This window comes from Pituophis catenifer, unplaced genomic scaffold (genome assembly GCF_029215685.1).
Source record: "Pituophis catenifer annectens isolate HBS135680 unplaced genomic scaffold, rPitCat1.0.hap2 SCAF_1, whole genome shotgun sequence".
In the NCBI taxonomy this organism is placed as follows: Eukaryota; Metazoa; Chordata; class Lepidosauria; order Squamata; family Colubridae; genus Pituophis; species Pituophis catenifer.
In genome coordinates, this window is record NW_027256881.1 from 96,523,130 (window position 1) to 96,551,055 (window position 27,926).

General features: G+C 35.4%; 2 protein-coding genes across 6 annotated transcripts in view; one reads left to right on the top strand and one right to left on the bottom strand.

Annotated features, from left to right (window-relative positions):
* CEP85L (centrosomal protein 85 like) overlaps positions 1-27,926 on the top strand; it is a 111,882-nt gene that overhangs the window by 39,968 nt on the left and 43,988 nt on the right. For all 3 annotated transcript variants that reach the window (XM_070932772.1, XM_070932773.1, XM_070932774.1), the window contains one exon: positions 9,411-10,201. In XM_070932772.1, coding sequence (XP_070788873.1) covers positions 9,411-10,201 — 791 coding nt within the window. The remainder of the gene's footprint in view (positions 1-9,410; positions 10,202-27,926) is intronic.
* On the bottom strand, positions 11,284-23,305 carry PLN (phospholamban). 3 transcript variants are annotated; one of them, XR_011599763.1, is made up of 3 exons: positions 23,210-23,289; positions 15,067-15,247; positions 12,041-14,080 (listed from the first exon to the last, which is right to left on the bottom strand). XR_011599763.1 is itself a non-coding variant. In XM_070932771.1 (2 exons), the coding sequence occupies exon 2, from the start codon at positions 19,476-19,478 to the stop codon at positions 19,320-19,322; it is 159 nt and encodes a 52-aa protein (XP_070788872.1). In that variant the 5' UTR covers positions 19,479-19,588; positions 23,210-23,305; the 3' UTR covers positions 17,720-19,319. The 3 variants fall into 3 exon arrangements, 1 of the variants encoding a protein (XP_070788872.1); XR_011599762.1 differs by having other exon boundaries at positions 11,284-15,247; XM_070932771.1 differs by lacking the exons at positions 12,041-14,080; positions 15,067-15,247 and adding an exon at positions 17,720-19,588 and having other exon boundaries at positions 23,210-23,305.

The window sequence follows — 27,926 nt, forward strand, 5'->3', positions numbered from 1 at the left end:
AATTTTATATTGAAAAAAATGTTCATTATCCTTTATATAGTTAAAATAGGTTTTTATTTTTTTGTTTTATTTATTCAAAGTAGATATAGTGGATATAAAAAGCCTACATACTCTGGTTAAAATGCTAGATTTTTGAGATGTTAAAAAAATGAGATAAATCACTTCAGAATTATTTCCACCTTTAATATAACATGTACACTGTACAATTCAATAGAAAAACAAACTGAAATTCTTTAAGGGGAAAAATAAGGGTTTTATAGATTTTTTAGATCCACTGTAATTTTTCTTTTCAGGCATACATCTCCAAAAGTAATTTATTGTAATATTTTATAAAAATCAGTAGGACAACAGTTTTACCCTCCAAATTTGCATTTTAAAAGATACGACATACAAGAAAATGGGATTAAAGAGCTATCAGGTGCCCCTTCCTTTTTTAAAGAAACAGGAAAAACCCTTCAGATTTGATAAGTAATGGATTTCCACTAGCTGACTATTATGGATGAACAAAAGACCTGTTTGTTTCTAAGTGGAGGCAGGGGGATTAATCCTGCTTGTTTTATCTCCATTTTATTTATTTATTACATTTATATGCTGCCCATCTCACCGATAAGGCAATTTATAAATGATAAAAAGATAAATATAAAAACAATTAAAATAGAAAGTGTTATATAGGAACCAAGACCAAGGGGACAGAAGGCATGGGAGTGAGGTCTTCTCATCCCGTCAACCATCTCTAGCAAGGAGCACCCCATTGGGACCCCATTTGCTCTGCAGCTTGTTGGAAGCTATGACAAGTGCATTCTTTTAATAGTCTCACTTGGTATGAATAGGTAAGTGAAAATGTCTAATATGAATTACAGTTGCTTTTCTGAGTTTCTCTTTAATAAATTGGGACTGGTTAAATAAATTGGGAAAATCTGCAATAATTCATGTCATTAATAAATTTGTAATTGTATTTTTTCCATAAGAGCCATACAAATAGCAGAGACAAAATAGTGGTTTTAAAAGAAAATATAGTACACTATGATAACAAAACAAGGGTACATTCATATTAAATTATGTGGAGGAATACTGGCAGATGGATGAGCAGATAACATTGAGTAGGATTAAAAATAAAATCCTTTTGTTTAGCTTTGACCTTCATTTCAGATGACCAGACATTTTTATTATATATGGCCTTTTTACATTTACTTAAATTAGAAGATGTAGTAAGTGGGAAAAAATCAAGGATAAAACTAAATGAACCTGCACGCTTGCCAACCTGAATTCCATATTGCTGACGAGCCAGCCACAAGACCCAAGGTCTTGGATTAATTGTGATTTATAGCAAGAGAGAAGGTCAATGGAGACAGAATGAGAATGTGTTAGGAAACTTAACAGTAAGATAGCCTCTACAGATTTGAATTGAGAGCATCTTATGTTGATTGAAAAAGTACCACTCCAAGTCAGTTTTTCTTTTAGTTTGGAAATCAAAGATGGGGTGGGGAGGGAACCCTTCCTGTATTGGTCATGATAATTATTATCAGTTCTCTTTTCTGTAAGCTACTTTTGCTTAAATAGCTACTGTAGATATATCTCAAAATTTAGCCATTATTACATTTTGCATTTCAAATAATTGTTACCAAAATCTAATTGTGGGGATTGTTAGAATTTGGTTGTAGTTGAAACTGTAACCCTATACATTAATACAGGCTGCACTGTAAAGAGATTTATGACTACATGTTCTTTTCTACAGTTTTTAGAGTATGTGAATTATATAGCAGAGTAAAAGAATATACATTTACATATAATAAACATTTGGTACTACTGGTTATGAAATACATGGTTGGACTACCCAACAAGATGCAGTTCAGTGGTGAGAAAAGTAAGGTCTTGCACTTAGGCAGGAAAAATCAAATGCATAGGTATAGAATAGGCCAGAGTTACCCAACCTTTCTAGGTTGACGGCCTGGAGGGGGGGAGGGGCAGGCACATGTGCATGCGCACGGGTGAACGAGGCTGAGAACACATGCACAAACAGGGCTGCGAGCACAGTGCAAATGGGGCTGCAAGCATTACACAAATAGGGCCGCAATTGCAATGCAAATGGGGCCATGAGTGCTCCCGCGACACTCGCAGCAACGTTAGCATGAGTGGGATGTGTGCACGACGTGCACTGGCCAGCCGTTCATGCGGCCCAGTAGCCAAGGTGGCCCGCAGGTTGGGGACCCCTGGAATATGAAATACCAGGCTCAACAGTTACTATTGTTGAGTAACTGTGAGAAGGATCTTGGTATTGTAGTGAACCACCTCTTAAGTATGAGCCAGCAGTGTTCTTCAGCAGTCAAAAAACCCAATGCAGTCCTAGTCTGCATCAATAGAGGGATAGCGTCAAGATCATGAGAAGTTTTATACTACACTCATGAGACCACACTTGGAATACTGCATCCAGTTCTGGTTGTCAAAATACAAAAAAAGATGCTGAGGCCCTAGAAAGAGTGCAAAGAAGATCAACAAAGATAATAAGGGGTCTGGAGGCTAAACTGTATGATACAAGGTTAAGGGAACTAGGTTTGTATAGCATAAAAAAGAAAAGGATTAGCGGCGATATGATAGCAGTCTTCAGTACTTGAAATGCTGTCACAGAGAAGAGGGGATTGACCTATTCTCCAAAGCATCTGAGGGCAGGACAAGTAATAGGTAGAACCTCATTAAAGAGAGAGCTAACCCAGAGCTAAGGAGACATTTCTTGACAGAACAATTACTCAGTGGAACAGGTTGTCCCTTGGAGTTGAATTAGAAGACCTCCCAGACCCCTTTCAGTCCTTTGATTCTATGTTTCAATGACCTTTAGAATCTTTGCTGGCCCCAGAATATTGGTTTTTATGCCAATGGGTATCTGATGTCTCAGGTTGTACATTTAGGCTATAGGAATGCAGAAAGCCCTTGATTTATGACTGTTCAGTTAGCAACCAATCAATATTACAACAGACCCTTCCCCATAAGAGCTATTTATGACTTAGTTTCGAAGTTACAATGTATTCCCCCACCACCACAGTCACATGACTGCATTTTTGATGCTTGGCAACTGGCGTGCATTTATAGCCATTTGCCGTGTCCCATAGTCACATCACTATGATTTACATTTTTCCCCAGAAACCAATGTTTGCTTATGATTTCTGGAAAAAAACCTCATATAGCTAACAATGGGTTTCCTTAATGACTGTGGTGTCCACTTAACAATGGCCAGGTTCACTTAATGACTGCTACATTTGCTTAATGATCTGCTGCAAAGAAAGTTGTAAAATTTTCCTTTAACATGATGACCTGCTTTATGACTCAGAGCGTATGATTATAATTGCCAGACTCAATTATGGTTGTAAGTTAAGGACTATCTCTATTATAAAAAGGCATAGAAAAATATGTAAGTTATATTGTTCCAACAGTCTAAGTAACATTTTGAGCATTGATATATTATATTTCCTGCCTCAGTATATCCTATTTATACTTCCTGCCTTAAAATGCAAAACTGTCTGTTCTTTTAAGTCTTGATAAGGCGATATTTGAACCACTTAGTTAGAAAAATTATTCTAATTTCTTTAAATACATTAGCGAGAAATCATATTTTCTATATATAACCTGCAAGTGATAAATGTCTTGTACTTTATTATCATGTTGTTATAACATATGATACTGCATGTTTGGATTCTATTCAAAAAAAGATTTTACCTCGAGATATTTCACTTTCAATAGAATAGAAATCAGTTTCTTTCACCAAGCAATTATTTTTTTAATACGGCAAAAAAGAAAAAGTGTTTTTAGGTAGCCTGTTCAGGTTTCTGTTTTCTAATTAACCTGATTAATCTGCAGTCATAGGCATTGCATCAATGTACATACAGTTCCCTGCAGTGCTACAGGCAGAACTAAAGCATTAGAAGATCTGCCTTCAAATATAGAAGGAACTATCTATAAATGAGATATCTCAAAAAATACAAATAGTAACACTATATTTCTAGGATTGTTTCTGCAATGACTTTTATTAAATTTACAAGAGTGATTATATGTGAGATGTTCCTGGTGTATATTTTTAAAACTCCATTTATCATTTATTTAATCCTCTGGGGTAAGTCTTGAATTGGTCTCTAATTGATACCCAGTGATGATTGCTATTGATTTTAAAGGTGAGTGGAGAAATTCATTGCCTATAGGCTTTTAATGGTTCTCCGTTTTCGGTAATGGAAATAATGTATTTCTAGTCCTGGAGGGCTATAGCCTTCATTGTTGGGCTTCTTGATGGCATCAGGCTTCTGTCTGTTGAAAACTGAATGGTGAATTTGATGGGGCAATGACTTGATCTGGTAAGGCAGCTTCTGTGCAAAAAGCCAGTTTAACCGATTAAGTAGGTTGCTAGCAAACTGCATGTATCTTGGCTTTGTATTTGCAGTACTATGGCAACTTATGTTGTGTTAGTCTCTCTTTTTTAGCCAGGAACACAGCAGATCAGTTGCATCATAATGCAATTGAGCCTATTGTTGGATTGTTCAGTGAAAAATAGAGACCTACTTACATTTTTTTCAGTATAGCCCTATAATAGAACATTAAGATATTGCATCTGGCTAGTGGTTAGAAAAATACAATATTATGCTTTTGGGTGCAGACAGAAATCATATGAAAGAAGAAGAAAGGATCGACTTGAATAACTTGTTTTGTAGGCCCCCTCCCCCCCGCCACATTGCCTTTGTAGCCTCATTAATAAGAAAAATCTGTAACACTTGAAACATTGTAGTGACATTTCTTTCAGGAACTTCTAAGCGATTACTGTATAGTGAAATAAAATTCTGTAACTAAATATTTATTTTAAATAAAAAGAAAACCACAGAGATATCATTAAGTCATGTTGTTGATACACAATTCCCTGAATAGAAATACTTTTGGCACCTTTTCTTCAGTGTTGTTGATGGTGAAAACAGCCATTGTACACATTCATTTAATTGTGGATTTAAAAAATCGCAACTGAACACTCAAACAGTGCAAATGATTTGGTAAAATTATATCTGTTCCAGCAGTTATCATGACTCCTTGGTTATACAGTAGAAAACTATCATCTCTGTTTAATTAGTTTAACTCCTGCTTTTCACTCTATTTAATTGGTGGAACCCGCAGCTCAATAGAGACTTCAAAACATGGAACTTTGGAAGAGCTGAATATTGTGCAGAACCCATCAGAGTGCAAGCTGCCTCTTCATTGAATCACATTTAAAGAAGAAACAGTTGAAGGCAAAAGGGGGGAGGCAGTTAGTTTGTATTCAGAGCGAACCTACCATGACTGTTCCTCTAACAATATCCACAGGAAACTGAATGTGGTTGCTATTAAGCATTGGTAAAAACCTTGAGCTTGATTCCTAGTTGCTTCACAAGTCCATGTAGTTTTCTTCATGGTAGTACAGAAATAGTCTGCTACTGTCAGTCTCTAAGATATTTTTGTTGTCTTCCATACGTAGCCCACAATTCTGGTATTCCTTGATAATGTCCTGCCCATGTCTTTCTAAGTACAGACAAACTGATGTCAAATTCTACCATCTGCTGAGACTTCACAGGTTTATTTTCACTTAATCCCATTGCACAGTTACCTGAGTATAAGCCCTAGTGAATGTATAGCTGATTAAATATTCATATATTGGTCATTTAATCTTCTGTTCTCTGTAATGCAGCTGGGATGGGAATGCTCAGAATGGATAAGCAGGAAAATATTAAATAATGGCTCTTCTTCCAGTAAGTGGTATTTTAAATTAAAGATAATCCTCATTTAACAATCATTTGTTCAGTGACCGTTCAAAGTTATGATGATGCTGACCGAGTGGTAGTTATGGTGGATCCACAAAGTTACAGGCATTGCAATGTCCTCACAGTCATGTGGTGAAGATCTGGGTGGTTGGAACCTGCCTACATTTATAAATGCCAAGTACCATATTTTTCGTACTATAAGACACACTGGTGTATAAGACGCACCAAGATTTTGAAGAGGTAAGCAAGAAAAAAAAGTTTTTGCCCTCCCCGGCCCCCAGAAGCACTCTGCAGGCCTCCCAAACCCTCTGCGTGCCCAATTTTTTACAAAATGGAGCGTGCAGAAGGTTTGGGAGTCCTGCAGAGTGCTCCAGGGGCTGGGGAGGGCAAAAACACAACACGTGGGGGGTTTGGAAGGCCAAAAACGGGCCCATTTTTCACAAAAACGGGAACGTTTTTGCCCTCCCCAGCCCACAAGAGCACTCTGCAGGCTTCCCAAAGCCTCTGTGTGCCCTGTTTTTATGAAAAATGAGCTTGTTTTTCACAAAAATGGGACACATGGGGTGGGGCTTCGGGAGGCCAAAAATGGCTGTATTTGGTATATAAGACGCACCAACATTTCCACCCTCCTTCAGGAGGGGGGGAAGTGAGTCTTATACTCCGAAAAGAATGGTATGCTTCAAATTCCACTGCCCACCTATTCCTCCCCCCCCATCTCTTCCCCTTTGGCCATCCAACACTGCTGCTCCCTATCTCTACTGTTCCCCACTGGCTCCAGCTGCCCATTGTCATCTTCTTCCACCGCCCATTGCTGAAGAAGCACACCCAAATGAGGGTGCTAGTTGCTGACCTTTCACAAAGCCCCTCTGATCTTAATTTGTGACCTTCCCTTCCAGACTCCAACAAACAAAGTAAATGGAGAAGCTGGCAGGAAGTCATAGTCACTTGAGGTCCTTGTTTAATGACCCACAATGATTTGCTTAACAACAGTAACCAGGGATTGCCGGAATTGCCATTGCTAAGTGGGTAGTCACATAATTTTGCCCTTTACAGCCGTATCGTTTAGCAATGAAAGTTCTTAACCATCAAGTGTGGGCTACCAGTACTTGGTAAATTCCCCTCAAAAAGAATTGTTGGAAACTCATTTCATTTTTTTTCCAGGGTTAAGACCTATTCCGAATTTCAGTAGTGTTATTTGGCTTAAATATCTACTAGGCTTGAAAGAAAGTGAGCCCAAGAGCTGGTCTTTTGGGATTATTGGTTTTCAAACTCTTTGAAGTCTTTGTATGCTGTTTAAGAGAAAACTGTTGCACTTCCCTTTTCATACCCTGAAAACAAACAACATCATCAATTCAAATCAGGGGTCTCAGGCCCATGAGGGCAAAAAAAGAAAAAGAAAAAAAGGATCTTAACCTATAGGAAATATTGCATGTCCACATATGAGCTTAAATTTTCATTGTTGCCAGCCTCATGGTATAACACCATGTCGGAAATCTATTGTTTATAGTCAGGTATTTAAGAAGTATTTCTGAGTATACTTAGTATAACATTTTAATATACAGTACTTGAATTAGTTTAAATATTTTATAATCAACGATGTCTTTGCCTACATTGGTTAACAGATATATCCATGAAATGCAGTTATGAGAGGTGTCATATGTAATGAAATTCAAGCCTGATCTTTGGGGATCCCTACCTATCATGTCTCTGTGATTTCCAAGGATTTTTGTGGCTGATTCTTTACCCCGAGAGTTGAATACTATTCTAGAAAAATTGCAATAATGTGAAAGAAAGTTTCACTTGTTTCTCCTTTCCGAAAACCAGAAATGTGATAATAAGAATAAATGGTACAAATTTAACAAGCCTCCTGTGTAGCAGCAACGTGAGCAGCAGCGTGGGGGGAGGTTGAGCTGTGTAACGTAGGAGGTTCTAATGCCAGGATTAGCTGTTTATTTTTGCATCTCTGCAGACTTTGATGCAAAGCAGCAGTTGCTTGGCATGGGAGAGCTGCCTCTGCCTCACCTATGTTAATTTTAACTTGCTTATTTGTCTAGGGACATTGGCACATTGGGATTTTCTGTAAGCCTTCTGATATTTCAGATTGAGAATGGAGCCAGAATGAGAGGACTGAGACAGTTGTCATGCCATTGCAACATTCTGGGTTTTTCCAGGTATAGCCTTTGAGTTGGCCTCCTGGTTTATGAACACAATAGAATCTTTTCACACCCTCCTTTCTTCTGCAGCCTCCTCTTCCCCGTAGAGGCCTCTTTCTGAGAATTGGGGAGATTCATACGATGTTGTAGGGATCATTGCAACAAAGGGAACATACCAAACATTGGAAGCATCCTTACCATTTTGGCTCCAACTTACTGCGTATCTATATTGTCTTGTGTATTTGAACATTTCTTATAATGATATTAGCCTTTAATTGTTGAATATCATAAACAGAGGAAAAATAGCATTTACATGTCACCTTATGTTTAGGTTCTACTTATCAAGTGCAACTTCTTCCTATTTAGTAACTTAAACTTATTTTTTAGAAGATACCTCAAACTGCAGTCATTAATAAAAAACAACAGTGTTCTTTTAAAGTTTTCTACTTTCTCATTATCGAATTTCATAAACCAACCAACCAACAAAACAATTGATATAATTTCTGTTTCCTGGCATGTAATTGATTTCCATAGTTTGGGTGTATAATTGTTTTTCTTTTCCACATCTCTGCTACAAATTTTGTTAGGCCTTATTCTTGTATTTATATATCAATTATAAGACCTGCTAAAATAAATTGATTTCTTATAAGGAATTAAGTATTAATACACTTTATAATTATGTAGATTGTATGCAGTAAGCCTTATACTTCCTTTTAAAGAGAAAAACCATAATCATTCTCCAAAAATTGAATATTCAACAGGAAGTAAAAGGATGAATTCAATAAAATAAAATAAAAAATCAGTTCTCATAGGCCGTGTTCATACAAAATTAACAATATACAGAATCTATTTGCTTCAGTTCAGCTCTTTTTGCAAAAAGAATCAGAGAACTGCACCCAGGTATTATTATTAAAAACTTAGCTCTCTCCCTCTCCCTCCTTCCTTCCTCTCTCTCTCTCTGAGTATATGCAGTTATTTCCTTAGCAAGTCAAATTATTTTTTAATTACAAAATCCTAGTCTGAGACTGGCTTGTTAGAAGAGAAAGCAGTTTCTTGGTAAACATTTGATTAGTACTGTATAACTCTGTAGGAGGAGCCCATTCAGAGACAACAGTGTATTTCAGCATGGTTGCTTGCTAGTGATAAGGTAGAATTCATAGCAGTTGTTGCCAAATGTCCATATGTATCTTTGTAGGAAAAAAGTCTTAAACATATATTCTGAAAAGTCATAGTGATGTCAGACTTATATTCCATGATGAAAATGACTTGAATAAAACACCTGCATAATTTTGTTGTATGATGCAAAAGAACATTAATAGATCATTTAAGTCATTTGTGCCATGGTACAATGCAACATCTCTTGCCAATACATCTGTCGATGTTCATGGATATATTAAATGTATATTTTAAGTAATTTAAATCTATTTGTTTGCATTATTCCCATTAAGACTGGCTATTTCACAAGAACTCACGTGATGAACATCTTTTTTCCCAGATCATTCCACATCAAGTGGTACTTCCTCGTTTAAGCCCAGCCGCTCGTTGGTCTCAATTCCCACTGCTCATGTAATGCCATCTCATATCAACACTTCGCTTTCAAAACATAGGGATCCTCTCAAGTCCAACTCTGCAAAGTGGAGCACAAGCCTTTTGAGATCTGCTCAAAGCAGGCATCAGGGCATGTTGGACAGCTCTCTTGATATGAAAGATTTGAGGCCTGTAAGGAAGTGGTCATCGTTGTCTAAACTCAGCACACCTCTTAGTTGTAACCAGGATGGAGATGTTTATTCAGCAGAATGCAGGACCAACTTGGATACAAATGGAAGAGACAAGACTGTTTCACCACAATTAAGAACAAGTGGGTCAAATTGCTTGTACAGTAGTATGGAACTATTAAAGTCTGAGGACAGAGAAAATGGGAAGAAAAAGAATTCTAGTTTGAACTGCAAATACAAATTTGAAAGTTGCAGCAAAGAAGATTGGGGGGTTCCTGATGTCTCAAGCAGGAGACATGCCTTAGATATGACCTATAGTGCCTTACCTGAAAGCAAGCCTGCTCCATTAAACTCTGAAGCTTTTCATCAAGAATATATAACTTTGGAACCACAGGCTGCAGTCCCATCTCAGGTTTCCATTCAATCTTCTGAAAGGACTCAGAGGTGGCTTACAGAACAATTTCGTACAAATCCTCCAGAATCCAGGCCTTCTGAGGAGTCATACGGTTTATCTCCTTGGCAGTTACAGCAACTTGAAGAACTTAGAACAGGAAGTGAACACTCTCTGCAGGTAAGAATCAAATTTCAGTTTTTGCTGCCACCCAGTGGTTTATGAGAAAAATAATACCAGACATCGTTCTGTTCAATGAATAAGCTTGTATCTGCTATTCTGTTTTATTATAAAGGTTTTCATTGAAATCAGTTGAGATAGCAGTTGTTATAAAATGGTGCTAACGTATTTCACTTAATTCATCTCAGTTTTTTTCTCTTTCTCCACATGCAAATATTGGAAGAAGGATTAAAAATGAATATGTAGCTTGGGCAGGCATCCACGGAGAGGCAGTGATAACACATGCATGATACTATTATCACGTAAATGCTGCAACTTACATACTTGTGTCAGATGTCATACAAATATAATCATATTAAGCTCTTGGCAGCCCACTTCAGCCCAAAGCAGGATTCTCCTAGCATTTCCTTTAACAAGATTTATTTGAAAAGAAATGGAATAAAGTTGTAGAAACTTAAGCAACTGGACTGCTTTTACTTTAAAACCCACATATTAAAGCAGAGAGTTCTTATATTACCATTGCAGGTCACTTTTTATCTGATGTCCACATATGGCCATACAAAGAAAGAGGGAAAATGCCAAAATATTGTAAACACTCCTTAAGGCAGCAGCATACTTTTTCAGGCTTACACAGATGCCTGGAAAATGATGGGCTGCTTCTAGAAATATCAGAGGGGCATGTGCAAGATCAGGAAACATACCTGAAGCTTTTGTTTGTTTGTTTATACTTTCAAGTCAGCATTGATTTCTGGCAACTGGTCTAGTCCTTGTAGTTTTATAGGCAAAGTTTTTCAGAAGTGCCATTGCCTGCTTCTTACAGCTTAGAGGGATTGACTGGCCCAAGGATGTTCAGCTGGCTTTTTGTCCAAGTAGGACTAGAACTCGGTGGTGGTGGTGATAATGATGATGTATTTTATTTCAGTGATCTCCTACTTTCTAGCCTGGTACCTTAACCAGTACACCAAACTAGCTTACCAAGTCCTATTTATTTATTTAAACAAACATACGGTAAGTGTTTCTTTTTTAGTTTGTTTATTGCTGCAATTTAAGTGCTTCTCAATTCTAAAAAGACTCTTAGGGGTTTCACTGGTTTTGCAAAATGTGAATGTTTCAGGTAACTGGTTACAGAGAAACATATCCATCTTCTCCCATTTACCTATATATTTAGCTTAGCTTGTGAATTGCAAACACTGACATTTTGTGGCTAGACATCACTGATTCAACAAGCGTACCTCAGTCACCTCGTGGTTGCATATTACATCTAATATATCAAGATGCTGGTGGATAAGATGACATCCACATAATTTGATGTAGAGCTCTGGGTAATTCAAAAAGAATCAGTGTTCCTTTGCAGTTCAGGTAAATTGAAAAACAAAATATCTGTGTTAAATAGAGTGCTTCTTAAACTTAAGTCCTTGATTCACTTCATTCCAGTCAGCCAAATCTCTTCAGGGTGATAATAGGATTTACTGAGGCAGTAAATATTAACATCATGGTTAGCATCAATTGTGCATTGAATGTCTGTGGTTCCTGCAGGGAGAAATTAGAAGCTGCTCTTTCTGTATTGTAGCAGAAGCTATAAAACAGAGGTGTCAAACTGGGGGCCCACGGGCCAAATGCCTCACACGCAGACCACACCCATCCCAGCTCTGCGAAGGGAAAAAAGTCATGAAATGTCACGTGATGACAACGTGACACCGCGAGTTTGACACCCCTGCTATAAAGGAGAGAGAGAAGAGACACCACTGTGGAGCCTTGGCAGTGTGTCTGCCCTACCAGTAAGAAAGAAGTACTTAAATTGATGTACCATGTACATGATCTAAAAAAATATAAGGTAGCCAGCATTTATAAACTTAGTTTTATTTACTTGACATAGAACACAGTATTTAATAATTAGTAGAACCTTATAAGGTAGGCTGTTTTCTTTCTCCGTATGGCAGAGGGATAAGGCTAAAGGGAAGAAGTAATGTTTTAGGTAGTCTTTTAGTGAGTTTAGCGTAGAAGCAAAATTAAGAGTAAAGTCTTCGTTGTTTCTTAGCCTGATGACTATAAGAGTTGACCACTTTACAGATTTGTCAGGTATGTCATAATTAGGAACAATAATTATGTAACAGTTTCATTTAACATTCCCAGTGTGACACAGAACAATAAGTGATATGAAAATAATAATTGTAACAACAAGATACACACAGGTAATTTACCTTGGTGTCATAATTCTAATATGATCTGGATCCTTTGCTAGCTGTTAATAATATCATATATTTAAAAGAATAAAAGAGGGAAACGTTTGGTTTTCTGTCATTTAGAATGCTTTAATAAGATTTTTTTTCTTTAATAACTTTACAAATCCTATAATGGTGAAGATTCACTTATATGCCTATGTTTTATTGTGTGTTGTGAAAATAATTTTATGCTGAGAAATAGAGGAAGTCATAATCTAATCGAGTCATATAATTTGAGTTTTCTTCCCTGTGATATTGCTGCTGCTGAGTTAGTGAGGAAATTAATATTGTCACACATTATTTGTAGAGATGGAACATGTTATCTTCTTTTTCATTATTCAGCAAAATTTGACACTGTTGATAAATTAAAATAAATGACATGATAACGTATCAATAACCCAGTGCATTTGTTGAAGTATTTGTACTGACATTTTCATGCAGGTAGACTTTGACTTATGACTACAATTGAGCTCAACATTTCCATTGCTAAGTAAGGTAGTTATTAAGTGAATCACACCCCGTTTTATGACCTTTTTGCTGTGGTTGTTAAGTGTATCACTGCAGTCATTAAATGAATCAGGTGGTCATTATGCAAATCTGGCTTCCCCCATTGATTTTGCTTGTCAGAAGCTGGCTGGAAACATTGCAAATGGTGATCACATGATTCTAGGACAATTCAACTGTCACAAATACATGTTAGTTGCCAAATACCCACATATGACCATGAGGATGTTGCAATGGTTGTAAGTGTAAGAATTCTTCATAAGTCACTTTTTTCAGTGCCACCATAACTTCAAATAGTCACTAAACGAATGGTTGTAAGTTGAGGACTACCTGAATGTGTGTAGATTTTTTTTCTTTTTACTAATTGTAGCCTTCCTATAAATCTCAACAAGATGCAGCAATTTGGGAAGACCTGAGCTGGTTGTTCTTGAAATTCCTCAAAATGTCAAATTTTACTGTATTCCAGGTCATATTTAAATAAGTGCCCCCTCTCCAATATAACAAGATATTTGTGTTTTCAATGGCAACATTCCAGACTTCAGAAGCCAAGGCTAATGGCCTAAGTTATGTTGAGAAAGAAGTATAGTCTGCTAAAATAAATCTGAAATTTTAAAATAACTAAAGTATAGATGAGTTACTCAAATGTGTATAAAGATTTCCCAAAAGTTTATACTCAGACAATCTACTATGTTTCTAGATTATCAGGAATTTTTGTTATAATTATTTGTATTTTTGAAAAGTTTTAAAGATTTTGTAGCTGTTTTCTGAAGATACGTTATCAAACTAAGTTTGTCTTGTAACACTTATTATATTGCCAGAATTCTCAAGTTTTTGAAAGTGACTCTTGTCCTAAAATGGGCACACACACACATACCTTCCACGGATACAGGTAATCCTTGGGTTAGACAACAATTGGGATCAGAATTGCCATCCCTAAGCAATGCGGTTGTAAAGTGTGATGTCACATAACCATGTCACTTAGTGATGACAGTTCCAGCAGTCCCAGATGTGGTCATTAAGTTAGGACTGCATAGGTTTGTAAAGCGAGGACCTCAGGTAACTGACTTCCAAGTTCCTGTGGGTTTCCCATTGATTTTGATTGTGGAAAGCTGGCAGAGGACATCAAAAATTGTAATCACTGGGTGTTTCATTTCTGTGTGAAATAAAGATAAGAAGAGAAAAAATGGCAAATGGAAATACTTTGCTTACAAAGAAATTGTGCATTCTTAGTTTCTGCAGTCTGCTCAAAGTTATAACTTGCAATGCCATCACAACAAAAATAAATACATAAAAAAACCTTAAAGTCATATGTTATAATGTCTTTTAGATTCCTCTCATCTGCATGAAAGGCATAGGGAGTGAGTAATTGAATAGGACTTAGTCTGAAACTTTCTAACAGTAGTGAATTTGAGAGGCAGACATCCCAGAATAAATCCCCACAATAGAGACAAGCAGGCTTAGAAGTACATAAAGTATGGGAAGGTTAATACAATTTTAGTGGAAAGAGTATTCTATGGTTTGCTAAAAATGTTATTACAATAATACTCTATTATAGCACTTTATAATAGAATATAAATGCCCTGTTGTAATATTAACAATAATAAGCAGTGTAATCTTATGCATGATTGTTCATAACGAAGTCTCATTATGCTCATTTTTATTCCCGTGTATAGGTATCATCATCAAACATGCGGAAATTTACTCTGAATAAGTATTTGTCTTCATGTAGTTTTTCTAATTCCTCAATGGTTATTTGCCCTTATCTCCAATATAAAAGTCACAGGTGATTCCATGTTCACATCCATTATTTTCTTCCTGTAGAGAATTTCATGTTTGCTTTTCCTTTTTTCTACTTCAGGCTTCAGATTGTGCTGTTGATCTGATCAGTTCCGTTGTAAAAATAATATATATTTTTTTTATTTCAGTGAAAGCTTCCCTGATCTGCAGAATGTTAAGTCTAGGCTTTTTTTTTTGTCTTGTTCATTTTGTTCTTTATATTTATACAGTTTGAAGGTTCAAGTTACCATGATGGCATAAATGAAGACTTTTTTAAAAAAAACCCTCACATGAGCTTTACAAGAATGAACATAAGAACAAGAACCAAAAAAATAAGTAGAAAATTGAGTAACAGGTTGAGACCTCTATTTGCAGCAAAATCCATTGTGGCAAACTTTGCACTTATTTTGCTTGCACTAGAAATCTTGATTGCTGTTATAAGCAGGTTCAGTTCAGTCACAGTGAGTTACAGTTGACATATGTGTGGGTTGCAGTACTCTTGTGTGAGCATTCCTTGACTCATAAGAGTTTTTTTGTCCAATACCTGAAAAAAAATGATAGTGAGCCACAGATAATGTGAGTACCATACCAATGCCTCCTCCCCAAACTCATCTTGAAAGAAAATATAGGCAGTGATCTAACAAGCAACAATTTCCCGCAAATTCTATATTGGCATTACTTTTTCACACCAAGAGAAAACCTTCTCCCATCCAACATATGTCACAGTTTAATAAATTGTATTTAATATTGATTATCTGCTTCAAGATACAACAGCAATATTAATTATCTACTTTTGTTCTAAATGTTGTTAACATTGTTTATAAAAGAATTTAATGTAAAAAGCTAGTTTATAGGATTAAAGATTACTCTTCAGAGCACATTTTTTATTATAATCAGCTACCCATGTTCTTTTCTATCTTGCCTCACCTGTCTTCTCTGATCTGGAGGCCATTACGGGGCTGGTATTACCTAGAGTCAGCAATGACCAGCAGAGTAGGGAATCCTTTATCTTTTTACTATTCTCATATTTAAACTGAATTTGAATAAAGAGTCAGTGAGTCAAATCCAATCTTTCCTCAAGCCCCAGGCTGAAGTGTGAGATGGACCCTTAGATACCTGAGGCATAAGATCTTAGAATCTTTAAGACGGGACATAGGGAAAGATTGGATTACTTTCTACCAAAAGAAGGACCAGTTTCTCATTTGGGGAACTGGAGGAGTCATTCTAGCTATATTTAATTGCAGTGTGAAGAGTGCTTAGGATATACCCATGCCCACTTCCTCATAGTAAAAAAAATGTGGAGCTTGACACAATTGCTTCTGAACTCCTGCAAAGGCAAACTGAAAATAATAATAATAATAATAATAATAATAATAATAATAATAATAATAATAATAATAATAATAATAATTCTGTTACAGAGTACAGTTTTCTTGGATTTATTTTGAATTAGCTGTTGGATAGAATAGGATTTACTTCTGACTAAATTCAATGATTTTAGTTTGATGAAGGCTCTAGAGCTGTAAAATCCATAAATTTTGGCTTGATTTGTCTTGTAATCTCTTTCCCAGGTCTCTTACATTACGTAGTATAACTTGGATACATGGGGCATCATCCTACCACTATTAACTATTTTTTATTTTTGTTTGGTTTCGATTAGAATGTTGTAAGCATGTATTTTAACCTCCTGGCATAGGGTGTTTTTCTTTTTAATCAAAAGTAGTAAAAAAGTTCAAATTCAAAAAATATAATCTTTTTGATTAGCCATTCTCATTGTGGTTCCTCAGAAGTTATATGATTATGTCTTTTTTTTTTTAATTGTAATTTCCTGGATTTCCATGATAAAAAACTGCATTTTTCGGCTATAATTATGAAAGATTTACATAGACTTTGGGTAACCATTTCTGTGAGTGTGATGTGGTGCAACTGAGCACTATTTATGGAACCTTCAAAAGGTTTCAGTGAGGCTATTATATGTACAAAGATGGAAAACTACAGAAACACCAATAATGGAGGATGGATTGTTGGCTGAATTTGCAGAAATGGCTAAATTGTCTTGTTTGCTTAAGAAGAAAACTTACAACTATTTTTATAAATGAATGCAAACCTTTTATAGACGTTGCTGAAACTGGATAAACATGAACTGGTGATTTTGGGATTTATTGATTAAAATGTTTTTAAGGGAAGAATGGAAATCTGGTATGCAGTATGTGAGGATGGCAATGCTATGTCTATTCCTGCTGAAAAGAAATTAGAAGTTATTTCTTTAGATATGTTTTTCTTTTTTGTTATTCACTTTTTAACTTTATAATCTCTACTTTTTCTTCTGTCTTCCTGTAGTTTTTAAAAATCTTCATAAAATTTTCTTTTAATAAAAAAGTATTCATCAAAAAGTAAGGAGAGGTTACTAGTTAATTATCTGGCTATTCATTTTCAAATTTTTGCTGCTCAGATGCAAGAACAAAATACTGTAACTGGATAAATGGAGAGCAAAAGTTTGAAATTAAGTCTTAAAACTGAAACAGTTGGGAATTGGGAATAAAATGAATTTGTTTTTTACATTAATCTGTTTTTTACAATTAATAATCTGTTTTTATCTTAGAATTCAGGTAAACATATGGACACATGCAGCTTTTATTAGAATGATTAGAATGAAATTGTACACAAACGCTGCTGCCTTTTGGGGGCATGTGAGCAATACCACAACACTGTTGATATCAGTCTCACATTTCCTTGTCTCCCTTGGAAATGCTGCCTCCAGCAGATTTTCTGTGTAGATACTTCCCAATTTCCAGAAATCACTTGAAACCAGTATTGATATCTGATATATTGTTATATAACAATATTTGATTGATATTGTTCTTTATGTAATTGTTCTTTTATATTAAATGGAGCTTTGTTCAGCTTTGCAGAATCCAAAATTGGAGAAGTGAGAGAAGGTCCTGAAATAGGCAATAATAATCTGAAAACAATGATATTTAGATTTAATTTTGGCATGCTTTATTTATGGTCGGATACTCCTTAGTGTTGCACAAAAATAACTGAACTCATTTAAATGTATTAAGCAGTGAAAATTAAAATAAAATCTAATATCTTGTTAAACAGTTAGCCTTCATTTTATTTTAGGAAACTTTAGAGCTGGTTGTTTCTCGGTAGGGAAAATAAATTCATATGTAACATAATTATATTATGAAGAGTACATTCTCAATGAGTGGAATTATTTTAAGATTGTAATCAATCATTCAACATTTGCTTCTCACCACTTTAGGTATAGTGATATATACACATACATGTATAGTTAAAGTGAGTCTATAAACTTCATAGAAGTGATAAGAAGAACCATTCTATAAAAGAGGTTTCACAAGACCAAAATATATTTTATCCCTAGTTCACTCAAAGTCATATTTGGGAAAAATTTGAAATCAGATTCAAATATTCACCTTTCATAGCTGTGCTAAAAATACAAATGCTATTTGTTATATGCAATCTGACAACAGGTTGAACTTCTAATGCAACCAATAAAAAGCCGTTGTACAGATTTATTTTGGCAGTGACTGATTCTTTGTGGAACAAAAACATGAAAAGATTAAACTTGCAAGAATTCACCATCTAGTCCTCTTGCTAAATTATATGAATGAAGAGCAACTGTATAATGAGTTATCTGGGAGATATCACTAGTGTTACAGGAGAGAATATATTCAATATTTATAAATATATCAAACTAGACAATCCATGAGATCATTTTTGAGATATTTCCTTAACTAATCAGAAAAACAGAATGACCACAGCCAGGCAAACAAGCAGGTTGGAGCAGGAGCAACTCCTGGCTTTCTGCTGACCAGGAGGAAGGCTTGCAAGGAGCATTGGAAATGATCATCATTATCTTGCAAAATTTCAATTTCACAGATTTTGGATGTATTCTTTAAGTTATCCCATTTCAGGTACATTGATTCAAAAATTGTTGCCCTATGATACTAGTTGAAAGTTACAAGCAAACCAATATATAGATGTCTAAAGGTATATTTAGATTTGCATTTCAGTAGAACCAGGCAATAAATATGCAATGCTTTATTGTTTTTTCAAAGTTTATATTATGAATATGTAGGGGAAAAGAAATTAATAAATGCTTCAGTTAACAATCCAAGTACTCAAGTTACACATATCTCCTAGAATATATAATGATTTAATTGTGCATTTAATAATAGTGCATTCAGCCCACTCTTTATTCATGAAAGTAAACATTTATAGCTGATTAGTAATAACAAACAAATAATCTGGAACCAAAATTTCAAGGCTGCTATTTAAATTTTTATAGCTGGACATTTTACACATAACACTAATGATCAACATTCACAGAAGTCTTCCTTTAAAAATAAAGCAGGCAAATTAGCTCATGCATCGTCTTGTGATAGTAATTTTCAAATCACTGTTCAGTACAAGGTGCTTTTAATGGTTACAGTGAGTAAGAGTGGAGGTGGTGAGAAATTTTTTAGACCGAGTGCTGGACTTTCTGGCATAGATTTCCTTGTGCTGGATGTTTCTTGTTTGGTTCTTTTCTCCTTCTGGTGCATTTCCCATTGCATAAGGTAGTGAAGATCAATCAAAAATACTGGACTTCAAAGAAGCATCACAATGATGCATATTAGCAACAAACATATCAAGATAAGACAGAAGTTTACAAAAAGCTCCTGAAGCCTTTGCCGTGTTTGTGGATGCACCTCAATAGTTGAGGCTCTCCTCAGAGCAGAGCGAGTTATGTACTGGACCTTCTCCATGGCAACAGGAAAGCAGAAATTTAAGAAAGAATGGATTTCTAAGAAGCAGAGACTTTCAAGGAGAGTGCTTAATATCTTCGGTTTGAGAAGTTTTAAGAACCTTTGTGGAGCTAGGGAAAGTAGGAAAGTGAAGTTAGAATTACAGCATACAGTGGTTTAATCAGCAAGTGTAGATTATTTCAAGGTGACACAATGCAACACATTGTATAGTGAAACAAAGTCGTAATAAGAAACAAAACATGTATAGCAGTATTCTAAATGCAGATAGTGGTGAGTATATTTTTGTGCTTTCATGGTGTATATAAATTGGATGACTACAACTATACACAGAATTTGTGAACAATTTTTGCCTTGCCGGTTAAAACTCCTAAAATGTTCTATTGTGTAAAATAACCTGCATAGGAAAGCAGTCTTGAGATACAGTAGATGTTTGACATATCGGTTGTGATTTGTGACTCACTGAGCTGAGTTCAGTCCACCAACCATGTATGGTGATGACTCAAAGGACTCATTAAGCCTTCTCTGTCTGATGCCCACAAAAACAAAAAACCTGTCAAGCACCTGCCAATCCAAAAAAACGTAGTTGGTGGGTTGTGTTCAGTTTGAATCATGATTTTTGCTGGAATGGTTTGCATAATAAATATGTTTCATAGTCCCTGCTTCTCTCTACATTATTTTCAGCCCTGTTTGATTCTGGAGAGATTAAGGGCAATAGTCTATTAGCCATCAAAAATATTTGCCTGACACTATGTCCAGTTTCTTTTTTTGGCTTACATTTGTCAAGGGTTGATACTTATTCTCAAGGGACTCGGTAAAAATGGTATCACTCTTCTGGCCAAATATGGACACATTTATTCTAAAATGTTTATCCTGCTCCAAGCCGGCTATCATGAATTAAATAGTTACAGATCAAACACATTTGTTAGCTTAACACTTGACAGATATACCTCTAAATAGATGGTAGAAATATTTATTTTATTAACATGTTGTGTAAAATCACAGATATCACTCTGTTGAATTTCACATTGTAATGACATTTATTTTATGGAATTTTCCATGCTATTTGGAAGGATCAGCAGTTTACTTGTTGACATAATATAATTCTGTTTCTGACAAGATTAGCAGCTGCTATTTCAATATTTAAAAAATGGAAAAGGAAAAACTAAAAGACTTAATGATTAATCCTTATATACTAGCCTTCATTTTATGTCAATATTCAACAATCAGCTGACATTAACTTGATTTAATGCTATCACTTTGCTTACAAGTATTTGACTTCGGAAGTATTTTAGAGTTGTTCTTTATTAGTATTGTGAATCCATCCATAATTATACTGTGAAGGATCTTTTTAAAAAACGAACAAACTATGCTATAATTATAAGATAAAGCCTAGTATACATGTAAGTAGCAATTAATAAAAAATAAAATGATAATGAATAGGATTAGTTTCTTTGTTTTATGTATTATGCAGTGAAAGGCTGGCTGGCTATGTTTCTGGAAGGTTCTGAAACAATACTAAGTATTTTATTGGTTTTCAGGACCCCAATGATGGTCTTTTAATTTCTTTGGTTTTTTTTCTCTTCCTGATTTAAATGTAGTCTTTTAATGTTACAGTTTCAGTGTTGTTTAGATGTTATGTTTTGTTAAAATTTATGTCTGTCTATCTGTCTTCTTTGCTTGTTTTAGAAACTATCTGGACTTCGTTGTAGTTTTAGAGTCAAAACCACTTTTACAAACAACTGAATACGTGAGATTGTTTTTCCATTAGAGGTCATGAGTCTCCTGCTGCTTGAAATTTTGGCAGGTGTCAGTTATTAATTTCCATAAAGTAGCCGTTTTTTTTCCCCATTATCTCTATTGTTGGGAATCTAAATTATGTGGTCAGTGATGGATCTGAAGTAAAATACATTTTTAGAAAATACTTCATTATACTGTTAATTAAAGGTAGAAATTAACAGTTTAACAAAATAAAGAATAATTTGTTAAGAGATAAATAATAGGAAATGCCCAAAAAACTGTGGGAATGAAGACTAAACATTTAGTAAGCGGGTCAAGAAAGTTGAAAAGAAGCAGTAAGTGAAAAGAAATATCAATGGTGAATGTTAAGAGGAAATTAAAGATATTGAAAAGTAGATAACTTAATGTGACATTTTGCCTCCTTTGCAATCCAAGAATCACATTGGTAGATGTTTTCTCAAAAGAAATAATGGAATTACCCTTACCAGGTTTGGTTTGTTTTTAAAGGAGGATTAGGCATGTTACATCCTAAGATCCAAAAATGTTGATTGTACAAAACTTGTAAATTTTCCAGTCTATTTGGTTTCTGGAACTGAATTTGTATTTGGTGAAAATGCAACTTTTCTCTAAGAATATATTATTCCATAAATAAACTTCTAAATTTTGCTAACATTGTTTCATTCTATGCTATTTACACAAGAGTAAACCTTACAGAATATAATGGAATTTTATCTCAAGTAAGTATTCTAAGAATTGCACTGTTAATTAATAGTACATCAAAAGGATAACAATGCAAACAAGCTTTTTATATTAAATCTGGATATTTTAAGAGTATTTCCTACTAAAATGCATTTTGGTTTTGCTATTTTCAAGAGATTTTATTATTTTTTCACATTTTTGTTCCTGTTATTTAGTCTTTGATGTTAGTTTGGAATTTAATAGATGATAAAATAATTTAATATCAGTCATTTGGAATCTATTTGACAACTATCCTACGCAAGATTAGAGTCTAAATTCAAGGTATTTATAACAGATTTAAGTAATTTAGTCAGGAATTGTAAGATCAGAACTGTTGACTAGGATCCAGAAAAGGACTACTAGATCTGCTTGCCAACAGTTCTTCGTCCGTGTATTTAACATCAGATTCATCATTCTATTCCAAAAACAATAGTATTAGGGCCAGTTTGTCCAAAAAGGGACTTCTGCTAAACATTAAGGTCTTCCCTATCTTATTTTTTTGGGACTTCTCTGATTTGATTTTGGGATCCAGTATCTCCTTAAACATATATGATTCATTTGCTGGGCAGTAGTAAATTTAAAAATACACAAAAACACATTGTTGACACCAGATCTGATATATGGATACTACAAATGATTGTTGTAAAGGGAAACTGCTCATGTGTCTAACAAAAGTTAAACTAGAGAGGAGAGGAATGCTAAATAGCAGTAACACTTAGACTTATATACCGCGTAACAGTGCTTTACAGCCCTCTCTAAGCGGTTTACAGAATCACATATTGTCCCCAACAATTTGAGTCCTCATTTTTTACCGATCTCGGAAAGATGGAAGGCTGAGTCAATCTTGAGCTGGTGAGACTCGAACTGCCAAACTGCAGTCAGCCAGCAGTCAGCAGAAGTAGCCTGCAGTACTGCATTCTAATGCTATAGTCTAGTTTTTGTTTTGTTTTTTTGGCAGAAAGAGCTGAAATATTAGATTTAATGTCATTTACTAGGTTTCTTTCTTTCTTCCCCACTTCTTTTCTCTTTTTCTTTCTCTCACTCCTCTCTCCCTCTTTTTGGCTCTAACATGCATACAGAATGCTTGATATGTTTGCTTCTTTTATACAACAAAAATAAACACAGAAGGTATCTTACAATTGAGTTCTATATCAAATTGTAATGTTCAACAAAGGTATAGACTAGTTATTACTGGACTCAGGATCGTTAATTGGAAAGTGAAAAGTTCTTATTATAATAAAAGTAGAATCCCTTACCTTAATGACTGATGATTACTGAATTATATGAAGATGTGCTGTGGGAAACTAAAAGGCGTTCTCTGTCATCAGATTTATGGGAGCAACTGAAGTTCACTGAAGGAAAAAAATAACAAGTTTCATAGGCTGGGCTCATGATGTCATTCAGGAATTTAACTCCAGTGATTGGTTACACAACAGATTGCAAGAACAGAGAGATTGCAGAGCTAGCCTTGTTTAGGGCAAGGATGTTTAGCATTTGATTTCACAGGGAAAAAGTAGAGAGAGAAGTGAGATTGCATGTCCATAATTCAAGAAATTCAAACAAACAAATGATAGTTCTGTTAATAATATTTAGATAGCGTTTGTTCATTTCCTTCCATTCAGCTTGAATGATAATACTTACCTTTAGGTATATACACACATAAAACTACTAGGTGTAAAAAAAAAAACCCATGAAATTGGATGTACAATTTACATATACTTAGGGGTAACATACTTAGACTGCAGAAATATGGATGATCTCTAGATAACATCAAAGATATACCCCAAACTCCAATTTTTATTGGTCATCCAGATTTTTGCAAACCAAATGTGATAGCTCAACACAAGCTAGTATTCAGATCATTTTTCAGTTAACAGAGCTGTATACTGCAGATGCTTGAAATGAAACTTTCTGCTGTTCTTAAAATGTTATGTTGAAGAAGAGTGTTCTCTAGTGTTCATTTTTAAATTATTTTAAATATTTCAATACTGCTTTATAATCAGGAGACCCTCAAGTCTACTGAAAGGACACTTGTTCATTGGTGGGGGAAGGACATGACAGTTTGGTATTGTGTGCTTAAATTAGCATTTGGATTTATAGTCCAGATAATTTGGACATTGAATGAACATGCAGTCTTGTTACTATGTATACTTCTTACTTAAGCAGTTCAAGAGATCATATTGTCAGGTGAATTTGTAACATTGGCAACCATATAAGATATATAGCTTTAGGTGACAGGTGATTTTGGCCTGTCTTTTAGCTGAGATAAGCATTTCAGGGTGATATAAATGGCGGTCTTTTAAGTAACAGTTATTGTTTCTTGTCATTGTTGAAAGTACACAGGCTTTTAAGAGAATGGAATTTGCCCTTTCAAAAAGAATCTTCTTAAGATAGATTAGGTATTTTTTTGTTTAACATATATGGCATTGATATTTCACTAACGTTAGCCAAGCTATTGGAAAAGGTGTCCTGTGTTTCATCTAGTATATATTTATTAATTTAAAATATGCATGGCTAGTATTCTATATGCATACATTTTATTTTATTTTTATTCAAGTAAGTAAAAATAGTGTGGGGTTAAATAAATATTTCCCTAAATTAGCTACTGCTTAAGAATTTTGAAAGTTATATTCCCAATTCATCTGGAGGGCCTCAGCTATGGGAGGGTTGGAGTGTAGGTGCATTGGGTATGTTGACTTCCGTTACAAATGAGTTGGATATATGCTGTTATGCTGCACATTTCACCTTCTTACCTCTTGGCAGCAGTATATTAGAAATCTTGAGTTAAACCTAATGTAATTTACTGTGTATGTCATTGTTGGTTAATTTTCTTCTGACCAGAAATCCTTGAATTCTTTTAATTCCAATAAGAATTAATACTGTAGATTTATATCTCTTTTCAAAACTTTTAGTTTAGTTTAGTTTAGTTTAGTTTATTTGATTTATATACCGCCCTACTCCCGAAGGACTTTAATATCCCAATTGTCCTTTTATCTCTTCTGATCTCTCAAGAATACCAGTTTTCTTTTCTTTTTTTCAGATGTCATATTTGAAAAGCAAACTGGCAGTTGTGAACTATGAAGGGTTTAGTACTATATCAGGATTTAAATCTCATGGCCTTGATTCAGTCACCTTACTCCAAAATCTGAGTTTCCTTTCTTTGTTCCTGCCTGTAACAATAAAGCAAATCATTCTTCTATGATCTTGGGGTCCTTGATATGTAAACTACACATGCATGGCATGTACTGTATATTTTCATATGTCTAAAATACTACTTAGACCAATGATGGCTAACCTTTTTGCCATCGCGTGCCAGGAGAGGGGGGGGGCGGGGGAAGATCACGTGGGCAACCCCCCCCCCGCTCCTGGCACATGATGGCCTGGTAGGCCCGTTTTTCTTTCTTACCTGGTTCCAGATCCTCTCTGTGTATCTGGGAAGGGCGAAAACAGCCTTTCCCACTCCCTTGGAGGCCCTATGGAGGCTGAAAGGGCCCATTTCCCGACTCTCGGTGGGACAGGAAGTGACATTTTTTGCTGTCCCCAGCCTCCAGAACCTCTCTAGGAGTCTCTAGGAGCCTCTCTAGGAGTCTGGAGGCTGGGGACAGGAAAAAAGTCATTTCCTGTCCCACCGGGAGTCGGGAAATGGGCCCTTTCATCCTCCGTAGGGCCTCCAAGGGAGTGGGAAAGGCTGTTTTCGCCCTTTCCAGATACACAGAGAGGATCTGGAGCCAGGTAAGAAAGAAAAACGGGCCTTCCCCACCCCGCCCCCAGGCCCTCCAGAGGCAGGAAACAGCCTGTTTCCCTACTTCTGGTGGGCCCAGAAGGCCCGAAAATCAGCTGGCCGGCGCGTGCATGCGCCCCAGAGCTGAGCTGGTGTGCCCACTAATATGGCTCTGCGTGTCACCTGTGGCACGCGTCCCATAGGTTCGCCATCACGGACTTAGACCAATCCCATTTCATCAATTATTGGGTTTTATATGACATTTTAATCCCATCCTTGTACAAGTTTCTATTCCTGTTTACAGGAGAACTTGTAAAACATGGTGCTTTCTTTCTCATAGATTTGGAATTTTTGTAATAATCTGTAAAACAAGTTGGTCAGCCAATCTCTTTAAATAAATCATATATAGTGTTATGCTTTCTCCAAGCAGAATTTTTTAAATAAAGTAAATCTGATTCATTCTTCCTTGAATTTAATATTTGCAAATTTTAGGCAAGCTTGTGCTTGGGTGTGCAGGATATTTGTAGAGGAAGGAAGAGAAAAGACTTAGAAATACTCTTTGAAATTATACCAGATACAGAAAATTCCTGAGAAATATTAGAAAAATGTTGAATGATTTGGAATATTAACACACTTAAATACAGCATGCTTGGTGTTTTGTTTTTTAATTTGCTTCAAGAAACAAAATATGCAGCTGCTGCTTACATGACCTTAAATGGAAATAATCTGGGCTTTCTCCAGAGGGATTAAGAATCTACTACTAGAGCTTTCTTTCTTTCTTTCTTTCTTTCTTTCTTTCTTTCTTTCTTTCTTTCTTTCTTTCTTTCTTTCTTTCTTTCTTTCTTTCTTTCTTTCTTTCTCTCTCTCTCTCTCTCTCTCTCTCTCTCTCTCTCTCTCTCTCTCTCTCTCTCTTTCTTTCTTTTGATTAGATTATCTGGATTATCACATTTAGGGAGAAAGGCTTCTATATTTTTAGTAAAATTTTTCAAACAACATCATTATGAATTTGATACACAAGTTGGCATTTTACATTCACTATATCCTTTCTTTTTCTTTCTTTCTTTCTTTCTTTCTTTCTTTCTTTCTTTCTTTCTTTCTTTCTTTCTTTCTTTCTTTCTTTTGATTAGATTATCTGGATTATCACATTTAGGGAGAAAGGCTTCTATATTTTTAGTAAAATTTTACAAACAAAATCATTATGAATTTGATACACAAGTTGGCATTTTACATTCACTATATGTTGAAGTACATTGTGCGCAAGTGTATACATATTACAAACATCTCCAAATGTATGCTTAGAAGGTTGCAATTTTTAAAAAGTCATGATCTTGACAGTATACATTGGCATTACTTACTGATTCAAAATGTTTATTGTACATGGTTATACATCTAGAAACTGACATACACAATAGAACAGCAAAAATGTTAAATTATATTTCAAGTTTCACTGCTTATACCGAATTATGTTTATAAAAGACTTACAACTCTTCATGCAGATTTAATCATTGGCATCTTAATTTTAGAAGATTACTAATACAGGTAGTCCTCAATTTACGACCAAAATTGGGACTGGACTTTCGGTTACTATGTGATCAGTTATTAAGCGAGTGACTGAACCCAATTTTATGACAATTTTTACCTTGGTGAAGCAAATCTCGTGGTTGTTAACTGAATCCATCTTCCTCAATTGATACAGTTTGTCAGAGTCCAGCTTGGGAAGGTCTCAAAACACAATAACATGACTGCAGGATGCGGCAACCAGCTGTAAATATGAGCCAGTTGCCAAGCACCTCACCCAAATTACAATCACATAGTTGCAAAAATGGTCCAATGGTCATAAGTGTGAAGCTGGATCTTAAAATACTTTTTCTGAGGCTGTAATAACTTTAAACCATTATTAGATGAATGATCGTAAGTTGAGGACTAGCAATATTTCTGAGACAACAGAAATCTATCACAGCCGGTTAGTCAAGACAGGTGGAGTATAATGCAATTCTCCATTGTGGGTGGAGACAGCAGCCAGGATGGGGTGTGGTCATCTGTTAGGCCGATAGACTGAGCCCATCAAATTTGCTAAGTCCCGCCCTTGTTACCGGGCAAACCCAGCTTTTGGCTCAGTCTGTCAGCCTAGACAGGCGTGTGGGACTGATCCTCTTGAACCCTTTTCCCTTTTCCTGGCTGCTATTTCTCTGCTTTTCACTAATTACTGCTCTGGTTTGACTCGGACTGTTTATTGGATCTCCTTTGGACAT